Source organism: Ursus maritimus, unplaced genomic scaffold, assembly GCF_017311325.1.
Source record: "Ursus maritimus isolate PB19 unplaced genomic scaffold, ASM1731132v1 scaffold_6, whole genome shotgun sequence".
NCBI lineage: Eukaryota > Metazoa > Chordata > Mammalia > Carnivora > Ursidae > Ursus > Ursus maritimus.
Window position 1 is genome coordinate 25,121,038 of NW_024426774.1, and position 18,798 is coordinate 25,139,835.

The window sequence follows — 18,798 nt, forward strand, 5'->3', positions numbered from 1 at the left end:
AAGCCATCTATGAAAAGCCTACAGCAAATATTATTCTCAATGGGGAAAAGCTGGAAGCCTTTCCCTTAAGATCAGGAACTCGACAAGGATGCCCACTCTCGCCACTATTATTCAACATAGTACTAGAAGTCCTTGCAACAGCAATCAGACAAAAAAGGGATCAAAGGTATCCAAATCAGCAGAGAAGAAGTCAAAATGTCTCTCTTTGCAGATGACATGATACTCTATATGGAAAACCCAAAAGAATCCACTCCCAAACTATTAGAAGTTATAGAGCAATTCAGTAATGTGGCAGGATACAAAATCAGTACTCAGAAATCAGTTGCATTTCTATACACGAATAACGAGACTGAAGAAAGAGAAATTAGGGAACCCATCCCATTTACAATAGCACCAAAAACCATATGTTACCTTGGAATTAACTTAACCAGAGACGTAAAGGACCTATATTCTAGAAACTATAAATCACTCTTGAAAGACATTGAGGAAGACATAAAAAGATGGAAAAATATTCCATGCTCGTGGATCGGAAGAATTAACATAGTTAAAATGTCCATGCTACCCAGAGCAATCTACACTTTCAATGCTATCCCGATCAAAATACCAATGACATTTTTCAAAGAACTGGAACAAATAGTCCTTAAATTTGTATGGAAACATAAAAGGCCCCGAATCTCCAAGGAACTGTTGAAAAGGAAAAACAAAGCTGGGGGCATCATAATGCCGGATTTCAAGCTGTACTACAAAGCTGTGATCACAAAGACAGCATGGTACTGGCACAAAAACAGACACATAGACCAACGGAACAGATTAGAGAACCCAGAAATGGCTCTTTGGGCAACTAATCTTTGATAAAGCAGGAAAAAACATCTGGTATAAAAAAGACAGTCTCTTCAATAAATGGTGCTGGATAAATTGGACAGCTACATGCAAAAGAATGAAACTTGACCACTCTCTCACACCATACACAAAAATAAACTCCAAATGGATGAAAAACCTCGATGTGAGACAGGAATCCATCAAAATTCTAGAGGAGAACATAGTCTGCAACCTCTACGACATCAGCCCAAGCAACCTTTTTCATGACACATCTCCAAAGGCAAGAGAAACAAAAGATAAAATGAACTTGTGGGACCTCATCAAGATAAAAAGCTTCTGCACAGCCAAGGAAACAGTCAAAAAACTAAGAGGCAGACCACGGAATGGGAGAATATATTTGCAAATGATGCTACAGATAAAGGATTGGTATCCAAGACCTACAAAGAACTTCTCAAACTTAATACACGGGAAACAAATAAACAAATCAAAAAATGGGCAGAAGATATGAACAGATACTTTTCCAATGAAGACATACAAATGGCTAACAGACACATGATAAAATGTTCAAAATCATCAGCCATCAGGGAAATTCAAATCAAAATCACACTGAGATACCACATTACGCCAGTTAGAATGGCAAAAATTGACAAGGCAAGAAACAACAATTGTTGGAGAGGATGTGGAGAAAGGGGGTCCCTCCTACATTGTTGGTGGGAATGCAAGTTGGTACAGCCACTCTGGAAAACAGTCTGGCAGTCCCTTAAAAAGTTAAAAATTGAGCTACCCTATGATCCAGCCTTCGCACTACTGGGTGTTCACCCCAAAGATACAGACGTAGTGGAGAAGGGCCATATGCACCCCAGTGTTCATAGCAGCTCTGTCCACAATAACTAAATCGTGGAAGGAGCCAAGATGCCCTTCAACAGATGACTGGATTAAGAAGTTGTGGTCCAAATACAATGGTATATTACTCAGCTATCAGAATGAACTAATTCTCAACATTTGCTGCAACATGGACGGCACTGGAGGAGATAATGCTAAGTGAAATAAGTCAAGCAGAGAAAGACAACTATCATATGATGTCTCTCATCTATGGAACATAAGAACTAGGATGATCGGTAGGGGAAGAAAGGGATAAAGAAAGGGGGGGGTAATCAGAAGGGGGAATGAAACATGAGAGACTATGGACTATGAGAAACAAACTGAGGGCCTCAGAGGGGAGGGTGGTGAGGGAATGGGATAGACCGGTGATGGGTAGTAAGGAGGGCACGTATTGCATGGTGCACTGGGTGTTATACGCAACTAATGAATCATCGAACTTTACATTGGAAACCGGGGATGTACTGTATTGTGACTAACATAATATAATAAAAAATCATTAAAAAGAAAAGTTGAATATCAGCCATTTCATATGGTTCAACTTAAAAATATGTGCACCTTTACTATTAAGCAAAGTGGTATGAATCTCGTGCTTCACTCTTGATTCCCTGCCATGCCTCATGTCTCTGTGTCTGGAGACTCTGGTTTAATATCTTTAAAGAACAAAACTTCTTCCTTTGTTTGTGGAAGAGGATTACTTGCTTGAATGATCTTGGTGTAGGGGACAGGCACATGAGTTCAGTTATTCCTCATATAAACTTACAGCCAGTTCCTCTGTTTTTGGCCGTCTGCCTTCCTGCTGCTTTCTCTGATACATCATGTCTCCACCTCCTGAGCTTTTTGCAGGATTTTTGTTCACATCAGCTTGCTGTTTTTATCCTGCGTATCCCTTCATAAGCAGTGCTTGGGTTTTAGCTCCCTCAGATCTGCTCAAGAATTTACCACACTTTGTCATTTCTCCCTCTACAAAAATTTACTGTGTCTTCTATTGTCTCCTTTCTTATTCTTTTTATTTTGAAGATTTATATTTTCTTTATTCATTTACTATTATTTTGGTGAGATTTCCAAAGGAAGTAGAGAAGCATACCTATGTTCAGTATGTCTTGTTTAACCAATTTGCTTTCATTTTCAGTGAGAATTTTTAAATTTTTTTTCTTCTGTTTTTAATAATTATACCAATTTATTGATTATGTGTTCTCTTTAGAGCTCTGACGAGTTCTGTTTGGGAAGATGCTACAGAAAAATGGTGCTTTTTAGATGACACTACTTAAAATGTCTGGAAAAAAATGTCTCCAAAATCATAGTTGTAAACTAAACTATATGTTGTTAGTTGTTCACAGGGCTTAGAGCTCCTGCCAGAGGATTGTTACTCTTTGGTCCACCTGGAAATGGGAAAACAATGCTGGTAAGAATTCTTTTAAAATTTGAAAGTTCTATATTTTTTTTTTTTTGAAATTTTATTTATTTGAGAGAGAGAGCAAGCACAAGTGAGGGGGAGAGGCAGGAGAGGGAGAAGCAGACTCCCCACTGAGCAGGTAACCCAACGAGGGGCTCTATCCCAGGACCCTGGGATCATGACCCAAGCCCAAGACAGATGCTTAACCAACTGAGCCACCCAGGTGCCCCTTGAATGTTCTATTTAGGTAGTTAGAAAGAGTAATATGAAAAAAAGAAACTTTACACTGTCCCTGAGTTGATTATTTTTATGATTTTTTTTTTGCTATAATACACTTCTCTTAAGTTTTTAAACGTATTTTCGATGATGAAATAAATGGAAAACCAAATATGTTATCTTCAGTAGGATGTTTTGGGCTGGTTAAATTTAACAGTGTATTTTTCATTATTTACCCAAGTTAAATAATATTTTTACTCCAGAAGAGCTTACCTTACTATATTGGGTATCTTTCTAACCCTGTTAGTTTTTTGTTTTGTTTTTATTTTTACTATCTTAACAGCTTTATTTAAATAATCACATAATATACTTTTTTCCTTCCTTCTTTTTTATTGAAGTATAATTGACATATTACAGATTTTTTTTCAGTATCCTTTTGCCCAAGTTTTTACTGGGATCTGGATAACTCTTTCTCCTGCATAGCTCTTCTAGAAGGGAAAAGTAAAGAGGAGAAGAGTTTAGCTGTTTATCTCTCTCCAAACAGTTACCTTTTCGTAATTAAGAAGAAAGCAACACCCTTTTTTAACCTCTCCTTATGTATTACCCCTTAAAAAAGATAAAGAGAATGGAAAGAAGCAAAGCTCTTCCTAGACCTTTTCCTCTTTGCTGAGAAGGAAACACACTGATTGCCTGCTACATGTCAGGAATTGTGTCATACTTTATATTTTTGGAAAATCTTTGCTAGTGTTTAAATTGATCAAATATTATCTTTTTAAAGGAAGATACTGAACTAATGTAATATTTGCCCTTGTGATTTTTAAGGCTAAAGCAGTAGCTGCCGAATCTAATGCAACCTTCTTTAATATAAGTGCTGCAAGTTTAACTTCAAAATATGTGAGTGTTCTTTTTCTAATATTGTCATGTTTTATGTTATTGTCTAAATGTTACTAAGTGTAAATGCTAATAACATTACACAAAGAATATTTTTGAGTTTTATATCTGTATTCAGATATGACGAAAATCAATCATTCTTCAAAATAGAAAGTTGACCTCTTTTAAAGTTAGAATTGTGCTGTCAAATGCTGTTTTAGTTTGCTGGGGCTGTATGGGAAAAACCATAAGCTGGCTGGCTTACACAACAGAAATTTATTGTCTTACAGTTTTGAAGACTAGAAGTCCAAGATCAAGTATTGGCAGGGTTCTCATTTTTGTAAATAATTAAAAGTAACTGTAAAATGATACCTCTTTTCTTGGTTAAATTTTACTTTCTATGTGAAGTTTTATAAGTAAAATTCTTATTAAAATAGGTGTACCCAACATTATACACTGGAAGACACTGTCTTGGAAGTTTGAGGAGAGGAATTCCAGCCTAACTTTTGGGTATAGAGCTGGCCTTAAGAAAATACCACTTTTAGGCCTCACTTTATTTATGAAGTGTTGATGTTGTAAGAGGTGATCTCCTGCACTTCCTTCTAGCTCTGTGAATATTTGTTTTGATGATTCTAAATCTGAGGCTATTCTTTTTTTTCTTTAATGAAATTTTCAATTAAAAAAATAGATGCCACCTAGAAGGTGGAGGATTTTACAGTAGATTACTCCAAACCTCATGCCCCTTTCATTAGATGTTTTTAGTGCATAGAATGGTTTTAGTAGTGTCTCAGCCCCTGGAATATTTCAGGGGGTATTCATAGACCTCTTCGGCTACCTAGAAATATTTTTATACTTATCAACAGTGGTAATGGTGAGAATGAATTTAAGTAAGTTTAGTTTAGGAGAGCACTTTCCAGCGTATCTGGTTTTATGAATATACCCTACAACTGAGGGCTTAAGAAATATGTACAGTATCTCTTTCTTTCCCCTAATATTCCATTTTCCCACTAGTTATACCCGTAATAGCTACTTCATTCTCAAGACTTAGGAATGCAAGGTCAAGCAGAACAGAGATATATTTCATTTTTTAAAGTATTTACCAGGCCAGATCCAGGTTTCAGCACCCACCCAAAAAATAAATAATAATAATAATAATGTACTTATCAGACTGTATTAAATAATAGTCTATTTTTTTATTGTAAGAGACAATTCAGTAGCCCTCCTCCCCACCAATTCCCTAAACCAAATCTTTGATTGTTGCAAAGAAAGGAAAGTGAATTCCTAGGTTCTAGGTTTTCAATCATGAAATTTAAGCAGCTGGAATAATGGTGCATTTTCTGTGTATTATAATGTATAATGCCTCATTTCAGGTGGGAGAAGGAGAGAAGTTGGTGAGAGCTCTTTTTGCTGTGGCTCGAGAACTTCAGCCTTCTATAATTTTTATAGGTAAGAACATGTTTTATAACTAAGTTAGTTGAGTATTTATGAATTTCCCCTTTCCAAATTTGAGAGGTATGATAGGAAAGATTACTCAGAAGGAAAAAGTTTTAAAGAAGTGCAAAGTTAAACACTAATGAATTGAGTAGGACCCAGGATATTAATAACTTAAGTAGTAAACTAGATTAATCTCAGATGACTCATATAGCTTGGCTTTTAATTAAAGTCTTATCCTTGTATTTCCTTTAGATGAAGTTGATAGCCTTCTGTGTGAAAGAAGAGAAGGAGAACATGATGCTAGTAGACGTCTAAAAACTGAATTTCTAATAGAATTTGATGGTGTAAGTACTGATTATGGTATTTTTAAGGTGATAGTATTTTAGTGTATATATTTTCCTGTTAAATGACCCAAATTTAGAAATACAGATACCTTTATCATGTTTTTGTTATTACTCTATCTAAAAGTACTGAAAAATTTTTTTGGCTTATAGGTACAATCTGCTGGAGATGACAGAGTGCTTGTAATGGGTGCAACTAACAGGCCACAAGAGCTTGATGAGGCTGTTCTCAGGTAGGGAGATTATGTGGAAACACACATCAGTTACAGGTGTATTTACTCCTGTGTTCATCTCACATATCTCTTCTTTCCTTCACTCTTACTTTGCAGACTAATTTTTTTTTTCCTCCTGGTATCCATCCTTTGGCCTCTTATTAATTACTACAGATTTTGAAGACAGAACCACCATGATCCCACGAAAACTAGTTTACACTCTGTAGTTACAGCCAACTTGCTTATTCTGATTAGGATTAAATTATCTTAAAACTCCAGAATTGATTCTTACTCCCTTTTACTGGGCTTCATGAGAAGCCAGTAAAAGCAGGATTCATAGGAACTGTGTTCTTTGTTCTTGTGTGATTGAACAAATTTATTCCCTTCCTACTAGGAGGACAGTTTGGCTCAGCATAAAATTCTTGGGCCTCCCTTTATTTTCCTGAGGAATTGATTACATTGCCCCATCGTTTCTAGGATTAAATGCTGCAGTGTAAAAGTCTGAAGCCAGCCTGCTTTTATTCACATTTATGGATTAACTTGATATTTTTTCTTTTTACTGGATATAATTTTTAACCATTGAAATCTAGTTATTTGAAAAATATGTTGATCTGTCTTTATTTTTTCTGGGATTTGGTGTTTGTTTAAATTGATAGTTTGAAACCTCTTCTGTTTTAGGAAAGTTATTTTGAATACCATCTTTTTTTTTTTTTCCTAATTCTTCTGGTTTTCTCTTTGACACACAGTTTATGCATTATGTTGCATCTTTTTGTCTTCCATATCTTTAACTTCCTTTCTGATCCTTTTTAACTCTTAGGTCTTTTTTTGTTTTGTTTGTTTTGTTTGTTTTCTTGTTTGTTGTTTATTGCTTACTGGGTTTGTATCTAATCTTCTTTGTGCTACTACTTTTGTAACCTCTATGTCTGTGGTGGTTTTCTTCTTCATTTTCATTGCGTTCCTGATCTCTGCAATCCCGTTTTTTCATCTTCTTTTGTCTTATTTCCTTGAACTTTTGTAAGTCATTGCCTTGAGTCCTTACATCTCATTGAGTTCTTGTTTTATTAGGAGACTTTTTTTTCATTACATTATTTTATTTCATGGAAAGATATTTGATCACAAATTTAATTTGTTCTGTGGCAAAACCTTCTTGTGTATATTCTCTATATTTAGTGTAATCTTTTCCCTTTTCTTTGCCATTTTAAAGAAATTAGCCATGTGCTTTTGCCTGTTTTGCTTACTATTTTTACTTGAATAACGGGGAGTTTTCTTGGAAAGCCTAGTTTTGGAGTAACATAGGAAAAGAGCTAGAAAAATAACATACTGAGCAAGTATCTTGCATTGTCCTATGAATAGTCTGGACTAACAGGTAGTATCCCTGAGTCACAATCAAACCCTACCCGATAAAGATTAGTCGGCACAAGACAGCTTGTGATCTTCCCAGACTGATGTCTTCTAACAAAGGTGATGTGTCTTTGAATTTCTTTTTTTGGCATCACCTTCCTTGCCATTCTCCTGCTCCTGACTAGGCGTCACATGATTTACAGAGCCATTCTTCACATGGTTGCTTAAATATGGGAGGTTGGCTTTATTACTCCTCAGAGTATGCTCTATTTCCTTTGGAATGCTCTGTGCTCTGATAGCCATGTCTGGAATCTGCAGCAACAGATCCTGTGTGTGTCCTGTGTATTCATCAGTTTAATTTTCACTGCCCTGGGCAGCTCTTCTTCATACACTTTAGTTGTCTAAGTGTTACCTGAGTTTGTTGATGAAACAGAAACTTTTCTGTTTCTGTAGTCCTTGGTTTTAGTTGTTTTCAGATTCAAGAAGGTAGCAGAGATTTCTTTATTTTGCTTATATTAGATATTTTGTTTGTTTTAAAACATTATTGCTATTGAGAACATGCATATACAGGGGCCCCTGGGTGGCTCAGTAGGTTGAGTGTTGGACTCTTGATTTCAGCTCAGATCATGGTCTCAGGGTCATGAGTTCAAGCCCCATGTCGGGCTCTGCGCTCAGTGTCGAGCCTGCTTGGGATTCTCTCTCTCTCCCTCTCTGTCCCTCTGCCCCTCCCCTGCTCATGCTCATTCATGCTCGTTCTCTCTCTCTAAAAAAAAAAATATATACACATATATATACATACACACACACACACACGTACGTATGTAAATGGTTACTTTAATTCTGACTATATTGAATTAAAGATTTTTTTAAACATTATCTAGAGAGTTTTAAAAGAGTAACTCAAGGGGCGCCTGGCTGGCTCAGTCAGTAGAGGGTGAGACTCCTGATCTTGGGGTCGTGAGTTCGAGCTCCATGTTGGGTGTAGAGATTACTTAAAATCTTCAAACAAACAAGTAACTCAAAATAACTTCACACTGATAACTACTAAAATGCATTAAAATGTTATACTTAAAGCTTTTTTCTTGTCATTTGCTACTTGAACTGAGTTACCTTTACATTCAAAACTGTTTCTGAAATTGTTTGAATCCTTCTTTTAGGCGTTTCATCAAACGGGTTTATGTGTCTTTGCCAAATGAGGAGGTATGTATCTGTGTTTGAATTTTTTTTTTTTTTTTAAACAGAAACAAGACTTACCATCTTGACAATATTGATCTTCCAGTCTTTAGTACAGACACATTGGAAAACAGTTCGGCAATTTTTTAAAAAGACAAATGTAAACTTACCATAAGACCCAATAATTCCTTTCCTTAGAATCTGCCCATGACAGATGAAAACATATGTCTACACAAAGAGGTGTACAAGAATTTTTATATTTATAAATAATAGCCAAGAACTGTAAGGAATCTAAGATGTTCATCAATTAGAGAATGGATAAACAAATTTGGCATGTGCATTTAATGGAATACTGTTTAGCAACGAAAGGATTGAGGTATTTATACGTGCTGTAATATGGAAAAACCTCGAAAACATACTAAGTGAAAGACACCAGATGTAAAAGAACCTATCATATGATTCCACTTCTACGATATATCCAGAAAAGGCATATTTCTAGAAACCAAAGGAAATTGTGGTTTGCAAAGGCTAGGGGTTGGAGTGGGGATTAGCTGCAAACAGGCATAAGTGAACTGTTTGGGGTGATAGAAATGTTCTAAAAGTGGATTATGGTGGTGGTTGCACAACTGTATATTTATTAAAAGTCATTGATTTATATACTTACAATGGGGAGATTAATGTTCTATAAAAGTGTTCTTAAAAAATTGTGATTGTTGAGGCACCTGGGTGGCTCAGTGGGTTAAGCATCCAACTCTTGGTTTCCACTTAGGTTGTGAGATCGAACCCCACACTCAGCCACAGAGTCTGCTTAAGACTCTCTCTGTCTCTCCCTCTGCCCCTCCCCACTGCACTCTCACACTCTCTCTTGCTCTAAAATAAATAAATGCATCTTTAGAAAAAAATAAAAGTTTTAAAATATTTAAAATTGTGGTTGTCTAGCTCAGACCCTTAATATCCTTGATAGTAGCAGCAGCTACTTCTTTAGTGTTTTATTTGGATTATCTTTAAGTCTCCAAAATGGTAGTTTATTTTTCTTTAAAGATTTTATTTATTTGAGAGAGAGTGAGCACGAGTGAGGAGGAGGGGCAGATGTAGAGAGAGAAACAGACTCGCTGCTGAGCAGAGAGCCTGATGGTCTCCATCCCTGAGATCATGACCTGAGCCAAAGTCAGATGTTTAACCCACTGAGCCACTGAGGCACCCCCAAAAATGGTAGTTTTAACTCCAGTTAACAGACATGAGCGAGGCTCTAAGAGAGTGATTTGTGATCATTCAGTTCATAAATGAGGGTCTGGATTTGAACCTAATTTTTGGATATTTCATGAAGCTAATTCTTGGGAATGATAATTCTTTAATATTTCTTTTCAGACACGACTACTTTTACTTAAAAATCTGTTATGTAAACAAGGAAGCCCACTGACCCAAAAAGAACTAGCACAACTAGCTAGGTGAGTAATTTGATTTGGTCTATCTTAAAGCTTTTTTCTTTCATCTTTTTTTTTCCTTAAGAATTCTTTTTCTTTTTTGTTTAAGGTAAACTCAAGTATGAATTGAGTAATTTATTTTTCAGAGAACTTCATCTCATCCTTTGTTTCACCCTTTTTCTTATTTCTTATTCTTATATATATGATATCTAAATTTAAATTTCTAGATCCTCTATTAGACCTGACCTACATATCTGATGATGGAACTACATTCTTTTTATAAATTTATTAAAACTTAAAGAGACGCCTGGGTGGCTCAGTCAATCGCCTGCCTTCGGCTCAGGTCACGATCCCACTGTTTTGGGATCGAGTCCCACATCGGGCTCATTGCTCAGCAGAGAGCCTACTTCTTCCTCTGCCTGCCGCTCCCCCTGCTTGTGCTCGCTCTCTCTCTCTGACAAATAAATAAATAAAATCTTTAAAAAAAAAAAACACTTCTAAGTAGTATTAAAATAATTTTAAAAATTTAAAATGTCTTATATCTCTGCCCACACCAACACAAATATTGTCATATGAGCTTGTTCTCTTGTATTACACATAATTTTTTTAACTTTTGCATCTTCAGCTTTTTTTATGAGTGGTGTACTTAATTAGAAACTGAATATAATAGGTGCACTTGTTGAATTTTAGTCATTAAAAATTTCGTAAGGTAGTTTAAATACTCAAGAAGTATGTGAATAACTAGTAATTTTAGTAAAAACTCTCAGTCCTCAGATACCTATGAAAAAAGAATAAATTCAACACTTAGAAACACTGAGATTCTTCTTTGTCATTCCAATAAAGAATTCAGCTAATGTTTGATCTCTGTAGTTATATAACATAGTACGTGCTAAGTAAATGCTTTCTTTTCCTGTTTTATTTTCTTCCCCCTAGCCCCCTAGTTTTTAGTTCCCTTTCACACTGTCTTGGCTGCCCAGGACTCTCCACTGTGGCATCCCATTCAGGTGTGCCTGTTTTTGCCAATAGCTTCTACCCCAGACCTTTCCTTCACTCTGTTTGTCCTACATTTACAGAAACGTACCTTGGGACCTATCTGGCTCGGGGTAGAGCATGTGACTTTTGATCTCAGGGTCGTGTGTTTGGGCCCCATGTTAAGCATAGAGTGACTTGAAAAAATTTTAAAAATTAAAAATTAAAAAAAAAACTACCTTGACTGGCAGTGTTTTTTTGTCAAGATAAAGAAACATTAAGTTACAGAGCAAAATTATGGTTATGTGTCACTTGGCCAGCAATGGCTTATAGGTCTTACCTTTCCAAGGGATGTGTGTACAATTTAATGGAGCCTCCTGGAGATACAGTATGCTTTAATCTAAAGGAATGATTCTCATGATGAAAATTTCAGGTATTATCTAAGGAGGATCCTGCCATAGACTGTTTTTGTTTTCAGCAAGTGGGCCTTTCTGTTTTCTGAAAATCAAATTGCATAGCTGTCTGCTTGATGACAGAGGAAAACTAGATTTTACCCTCTTTTCACATGGAGATTTTAAATCTGCAAAGATGAAAATAATTTGCTCTTTCTTCCTATTCTTAGAATGACTGATGGATATTCAGGAAGTGATCTAACAGCTTTGGCAAAAGATGCAGCACTGGGTCCTATCCGAGGTATGTGTAGAGCTTGAAACATTTAGACATATTTGTTAGACCGCTTTAGAAGTTTAAGAAGTCCCTATTGAGAAGTTTTGTTTTTGTTTTAGTTTTAGTAAGAAAGCATTTAAGCTGCTAGAAAACTTGGTACAAAGTAGTTTCTAGACTTAGAGTCAGCAAACTTTTCAGTAAAAGACCTGATAAATATTTTAGGGTAGTGAGGCCACATATCCATTGCACGTTATTTTGATTTTTGTCTGTTTTCACAAACAAAAATGTGAAACCATTCTTAGCTCACAGACCATACAAAGACAGCTATGGGTGAGTAGACCATGATCCATTATAAACAACAGGTGTCAGTTCTTCTTCTTTTTTTTTTAATTAAAAAATTTTTATTGTCGAATTATAGTTAACATACAGTGTTATATTCATTTCAAGTGTACAACATAGTGATTAGATAACTCTGTACATTAAACAGTGCTCAGCACGATAAATCACCATCTGCCATATGTTTCACTTCTTGATAGGAGGTAACCAGCAGAAAACACAAAAGAAAAGAAAACATTTTTAAGCAAGCAAAAAAGAAAAATAAAGGGGAAATGTTCTTACCTGTTTTGGCTCTTTTCAATATTCTGATATCACTTGAAATTAAAATGTCTAAGAGAAGCTTTTATTTGTATTATTATATGTTATCTTTTGAGGAATTGCTTTGTTTTGATTCAAGGTTATTTGCTGATTCTGAAATACCATTATGATATCAGTTGAGATTAGATATTCTCAACTGCTTTTCCACAGCCAGCATGAGCAGTGGCTGGGTAATGCTCTCAGGTGTGCACTCAGATTGCTGGCTGTGACGATAAAATAGAACATAGAACGTGCAACTTCTAGAACACATCTCCTGCAAGGAAACATTACTGACTGTTGCAGCTTTGGAGAACAATAAGTGTAACCTTGAGAATATATTTTGAAATTCTGGGCAAACATTCTAGTCAAACTCTTGCTGCCAGAGGCATGAAATCTTACTCAGATAGTATACTCCACCAGTATGTAATATATAAACCATTTGTATTTTTTCAGAATATTTTGGCTATTATTCTGAAACAGATAAAAGTTACTGGGTTTAAAAAAAAATACCACCTTTGTGAAGAACAAGCTACATTCTTTTAAGTTCACTCTCAAATTTGTAAAATTTATTGTTCTTGAGCAATATGCAAAGAAATTGACTCCCAGTTACTCCTAAGAAGGACTGTTATTCTAAGCATTTATAAATTTTGCTCTTAATGTGTATCTTCCTTTTAATGGAAATAATTTATATTGAACGTGTACTTTTAGATCATTGTACTTAGTTTTGCTCTTTAGCAATTTAAACTTAGAAATCTTTTTTTTTTTTAAGTGGCTGTCTTATATTTTACAGAACTGAAACCAGAACAAGTAAAGAATATGTCTGCCAGTGAGGTATATTATTTTATAATTATCTTTTCTTTGCTCTGGTTCTCTATATTGTAAGACATATCTTTTGTCTGGATTTTTGTAGCTGATGTGATTAGAAGCTAGAAAAAGTTAACTTTGCTTCATTTCAAAATATAGGGGCATATCAAATTATAATCTCTTAATGGTGTTCTTGACAATGGTAATTGACAAAAATATCGTACATAGTCATTGTCATTTTCTATCAAATCATATTATATAAATATTAAAGAGAAGAAAATTATAGAAAACTTGAGAATTTTACTCTTTGTAACAAGTTAATCCCTTGATATTCTATTTTGTAAGATTTTCAGCATTTGTCTTTGTACTTGTAAAAGCAATACCATTGTAATGTAATTCATTACATTTTCTTAATATGGGGGGCCCTCTTATGAGATGCTAAGGCATTGCTTTTGAAAAAGATTGCCTGCAGAATATAAAGCTGGACATGCAGAATGATTGTAATAACTATGTAAGCAAACATTTAAAATCAGTCTTATATTTATAACTTATATGTCAGAGATATTTTTTACTGCCCAGGTTTCAACAGCTATTGAGGAGACAGTGAACTCTACATATAGAATGAATGTATCTGAGTACCTTTTGACAGTCTTTTTTCTTCAAGCTTCTAAGTAAACTTAGTTGTTTTCAGGTGTTTTGTGTGTGGTAGTTAATCAGCTGCATTACTAAGAATACCCTCACACTTATTGCAACCACCCTGCCATCTCTAGTTTACCTAGAGTGTGTTTGATATGAATGAAGCTTGGGAATAGAGAATTCCACATAGCTTCTTTGGCATTTAGCTGCTATTACCCTAAAAATGCACATTTAAAGTATAAGTTTCAAGTCCCTTTTATCTGATTCATAATTTTAATTCCACATTTTTAAAATTCTTTTTTAAAATATAACTATTACTATACAGTTTGTGTTCCCAGAGTGTCTTCTGGGTTTTTAGAAGTTTAATTTCTTAACAATATCCCATAAATATATTTTTTAAATTTTCTTAAAGCATAAACCTGATAGTACCTTTCTACCTAAAAAGTAAGCATCATGCATGAATTATTTCTTCTCCACACACCAGTCCCTGCCTTGGACCCAGGACAGGTAAACTGGATACTGCCTATACTTTGGTCCCCTAAATTCAGACTGAAAAAGAGGCCGACTCTGTGACAATTTAGAGCTCTGTAGTTTGTCCCTTGGAAAGACCATGTGGAATAAAGGGAGTAATTAAGGCAGTAATGAGCTAAAACCACCAACTGGCAAATAAATTTCAGTAAGAAGCAGTCTACAAATTCTCAAATGACTTAACAGGCAAAATCCACTCACCTCCTCATCTGCAAGTATTCTCTCTGTCCTAGGCTCTAAGGCCATAGCATTTCCTATGAAAGCCCATTGGGAAGTCCACTTGTACCTATAAATGAAATAGTTTGATACACTTTGATTAATATCTTATGATTTTATGAAAGCAAGTGGGTGGCTGCTTAGGGCATAGAAAGTCTTACAAATCTGTCCATTATTGCATGAGAAAAGAGACCAGTTTTCTACTGATAGTGGCTCTGTTAACCTTTGTGTATATTTTGCCCATCCTGAGAATATACATACAATCAAATTTGAGCAACATTTTTGTAAAAGACTTATTTATTTATTAGAGAAGGAGAGAGAGCGCACAAGTGGGGGGAGGAGTGGAGGGACAGAATCTTCAAGCTGACTTGGGGAGCCTGACATGGGACTTGATTTCATGACCCATGAGATCATGACCTGAGCTGAAACTGAGTCTGACACTTAACTGAATGAGCAACCCAGGAGCTCTGAGCAACATTTTTCTTCACTGGACAAAGTTAACCTAAATATAGTTCCTGTTTTATTCGAAGAATAAAGAAATTTTGAGTCTATTTTCTTTTTTTAGTAACTCATGACTTCAAAACAAGATAGTTCTGTTGCAATAGGTATGTATTGCCATATAACAAATTGCTCAAAAACTTAGCTTAAAATGACCACATTTATTATCTTACGTTTTCATGGAGTTGGGAATATGGGCATAGCTTAGCTGAGTCCTCTGCTTTGACCTCTCTTAGAGGGCTGCAATCAGGGTGTTGGCTGAGGTCTCTTATGGAGCTGTAATCAAGATGTTGGTCGGGGCTGTAGTCATTACAAGGCTCAACTACAGCAGATCTGCTTCCTCACTCACTCACGTGGTTCTTTGCCAGATTCACTTTCTCATGGGTTATTGAGGTGAGAGCCTCAGTTTTCTTGAACCATTGGCTGAAGGCCTCCTTCAGTTTTTTTCCACATCGGCCTCTCCAACATAGTACTTACTTCATCAAAGCAAGCAAGCCAGGAAGAAGAGAAAGTACCAGCAAGATGGAAGTCAAAGTCTTTATCACTTAATCCTGAAAGTGACATCCCATCACTTTTGGAGTATTCCGTTCTTAACGTCCAGTCCACATTCAAAGGGTAGGAATCATTACAAGACATGTCAGAAGATGCCCAACACATCTGTAAATCAATTACAACTTTTTTAATGTTTCAAGGGTTACATTTGGCCACTGAAATCTGTTTTTTTACAGTAAGGTGTGCCCTTTCAACATTACTTTAGAACTTGGAGAAGCGTTCTTGCATTCTGGGAACAAGACAATTAATCCCAACACCTGGAATCAGCAACTCTACAGGAACCCTGCTTCATTTTTTTTAAGATTTTATTTTTAAGTGATTTCTACACCCATCATGGGGCTCCAGCTCACAACCCTGAGTTTAAGAGTTGCACACTCTACCAACTGAGCCAGCAAGGCACCCCAAGAACCCTGGTTCATTTTAATGGGGAATAATGTTTGGAATTAGAAACTTATACTACTTTTTTATTAGTACTGGTGTTAAATTAGCCTACTGCAATGACAGGAGCCTGAAAAATATACATATTTTTAAAATACCATTAATTCATTCTGATAGAGTACATTTATTTCAATAGTTCAGTATAATATCTACTTGAATTTTAATCCCACACCTAAAACATAATTTTATCCACTATTTTTAAAATATATAAGAACCTTATTTTATTTATTTTTTAAAATATTTTTTTATTATATTATGTTAGTCACCATACAGTACATCCCTGATTTTTGATGTAAAGTTCCATGATTCATTAGTTGCGTATAACACCCAGTGCACCATGCAATACGTGCCCTCCTTACTACCCATCACCAGCCTATCCCATTCCCCCACCCCCCCTCCCCTCCGAAGCCCTCAGTTTGTTTCTCAGAGTCCACAGTCTCTCATGCTTCATTCCCCCTTCTGATTACCCCCCCTTTCTTTTTCTTCTCCTACCGATCTTCCTACTTCTTATGTTCCATAAATGAGTTAAACCATATGATAATTGTCTTTCTCTGCTTGACTTATTTCACTTAGCATTATCTCCTCCAGTGCCGTCCATCTTGCAGCAAATGTTGAGAAATCGTTCTTTTTGATAGCTGAATAATATTCCATTGTATATATGGACCACAACTTTTTTTTTTTTTTAAGATTTTATTCATTTATTCGACAGAGATAGAGACAGCCAGCGAGAGAGGGAACACAAGCAGGGGGAGTAGGAGAGGAAGAAGCAGGCTCATAGCGGAGGAGCCTGATGTGGGACTCGATCCCATAACGCCAGGATCACGCCCTGAGCCGAAGGCAGACGCTTAACCGCTGTGCCACCCAGGCGCCCCTGGACCACAACTTCTTAATCCAGTCATCTGTTGAAGGGCATCTCGGCTCCTTCCACGATTTAGTTATTGTGGACATTGCTGCTATGAACAATGGGGTGCATATGGCCCTTCTCCACTACGTCTGTATCTTTGGGGTAAATACCCAGTAGTGCAATGGCTGGATCATAGGGTAGCTCAATTTTTAACTTTTGAAGGGACCTCCACACTGTTTTCCAGAGTGGCTGTACCAACTTGCATTCCCACCAACAATGTAGGAGGGACCCCCTTTCTCCACATCCTCTCCAACAATTGTTTCTTGCCTTGTCTATTTTTGCCATTCTAACTGGCGTAAGGTGGTATCTTAGTGTGGTTTTGATTTGAATTTCCCTGATGGCTAATGATTTTGAACATTTTTTCATGTGTCTGTTAGCCATTTGTATGTCCTCATTGGAAAAGTGTCTGTTCATATCTTCTGCCCATTTTATGATTTGTTTATTTGTTTCTCGTGTATTGAGTTTGAGAAGTTCTTTGTAGATCTTGGATACCAGTCTTTTATCTGTAGCATCATTTGCAAATATATTCTCCCATTCCGTGGTCTGCCTCTTAGTTTTTTTGACTGTTTCCTTGGCTGTGTAGAAGCTTTTTATCTTGATGAGGTCCCACAAGTTCATTTTATCTTTTGTTTCTCTTGCCTTTGGAGATGTGTCATGAAAAAGGTTGCTTTGGCTGATGTCGTAGAGGTTGCTGCCTATGCTCTCCTCTAGGATTTTGGTGGATTCCTGTCTCACATCACGGTCTTTCATCCATTTAGAGTTTATCTTTGTGTATGGTGTGAGAGAGTGGTCAAGTTTCATTCTTTTGCATATAGCTAGAACCTTATTTTAGACTGAATTTTAGAGAAGAACACTAAAATTAAAATTTAATAAAACTATTGAATGAATTACAAGAAATAACATTACTGGTACCATTTGTGACCATCCTACTAATTATGTATTAGGTTACATTGTTACAAGTTTTGGTTCTACTGTATACTTTTACCCAGTTTATTTATTTTTAATCTAATGGTTTTAGTATTAATAAATGGTAGTACTTTTAGCTGTTAGTCCTGGACTTATGCATTAATATTTATAAAATGCTTAAACCAGTCTGGCAATAGTGGATACTATGTAAGTGTCCATAGAAAATTTTAAAATACATAAATAATAATGGCATTTTATTATAGAGATTAAGGAAATCTATTTTATCAGTCGCATTTGTAAGAGGAGAGGAGAACACAAGTAGTTTGGTTTCTAAAATTGTATACTAGAATTCTTTTTTAGTCATTATTCAGTACAACTTTAATAACTAAGTGTATTGTCAGGCACTGGTATATACACACGTTTAGGTGAGATAAACCCAATTTGACTTCTATAGAATATAAAGGAATATAAAGAATATTATATGAGAATAGAAACTCAAATAATTGTATTGGAATTCCATGTTTTTAAAAGGTAGTGCTAAAAATTGTTGCTATAAATTCAGAGTATACTGTACTTTGTTTTTAAAGCACAAAGTTTGGGGTGCCTGGCTGGCTCAGTCAGTAGAACTTGTGACTCTTAATCTCGGGGTCGTGATTTCAAACCCCACGTTGGTCATGGAGCCTGTTTAAAAATAAATAAAAAATAGGGGCGCCTGGGTGGCTCAGTCGTTAAAGTGTCTGCCTTCGACTCAGGGCGTGATCCTGTGTTCTGGGATCAAGCCCCACATCAGGCTCCTCCACTGGGAGCCTGCTTCTTCCTCTCCCACTCCCCCCTGCTTGTGTTCCCTCTCTCGCTGGCTGTCTCTATCTCTGTCAAATAAATAAATAAAATCTAAGAAAGAAAGAAAGAAAGAAAGAAAGAAAGAAAGAAAGAAAGAAAGAAA

The 18,798-nt window shown here is 35.9% G+C and overlaps 1 protein-coding gene and 1 long non-coding RNA gene across 3 annotated transcripts in view; one reads left to right on the top strand and one right to left on the bottom strand.

The window, feature by feature from the left end:
- Window positions 1–18,798, top strand: part of SPAST (spastin) — a 63,310-nt gene that overhangs the window by 42,582 nt on the left and 1,930 nt on the right. For both annotated transcript variants that reach the window (XM_008700556.2, XM_040623072.1), the window contains exons 8-16: window positions 3,029–3,103; window positions 4,133–4,204; window positions 5,551–5,626; window positions 5,867–5,958; window positions 6,109–6,188; window positions 8,666–8,708; window positions 10,050–10,129; window positions 11,697–11,767; window positions 13,164–13,204. In XM_008700556.2, coding sequence (XP_008698778.2) covers window positions 3,029–3,103; window positions 4,133–4,204; window positions 5,551–5,626; window positions 5,867–5,958; window positions 6,109–6,188; window positions 8,666–8,708; window positions 10,050–10,129; window positions 11,697–11,767; window positions 13,164–13,204 — 630 coding nt within the window. The remainder of the gene's footprint in view (window positions 1–3,028; window positions 3,104–4,132; window positions 4,205–5,550; window positions 5,627–5,866; window positions 5,959–6,108; window positions 6,189–8,665; window positions 8,709–10,049; window positions 10,130–11,696; window positions 11,768–13,163; window positions 13,205–18,798) is intronic.
- LOC121100986 overlaps window positions 11,777–18,798 on the bottom strand; it is a 20,029-nt gene continuing 13,007 nt past the window's right edge. The window contains exons 2-4 of the long non-coding RNA XR_005832795.1: window positions 15,533–15,712; window positions 14,543–14,627; window positions 11,777–12,268 (exon numbers count right to left, since the gene is read on the bottom strand). This is a non-coding gene — a long non-coding RNA (uncharacterized LOC121100986). The remainder of the gene's footprint in view (window positions 12,269–14,542; window positions 14,628–15,532; window positions 15,713–18,798) is intronic.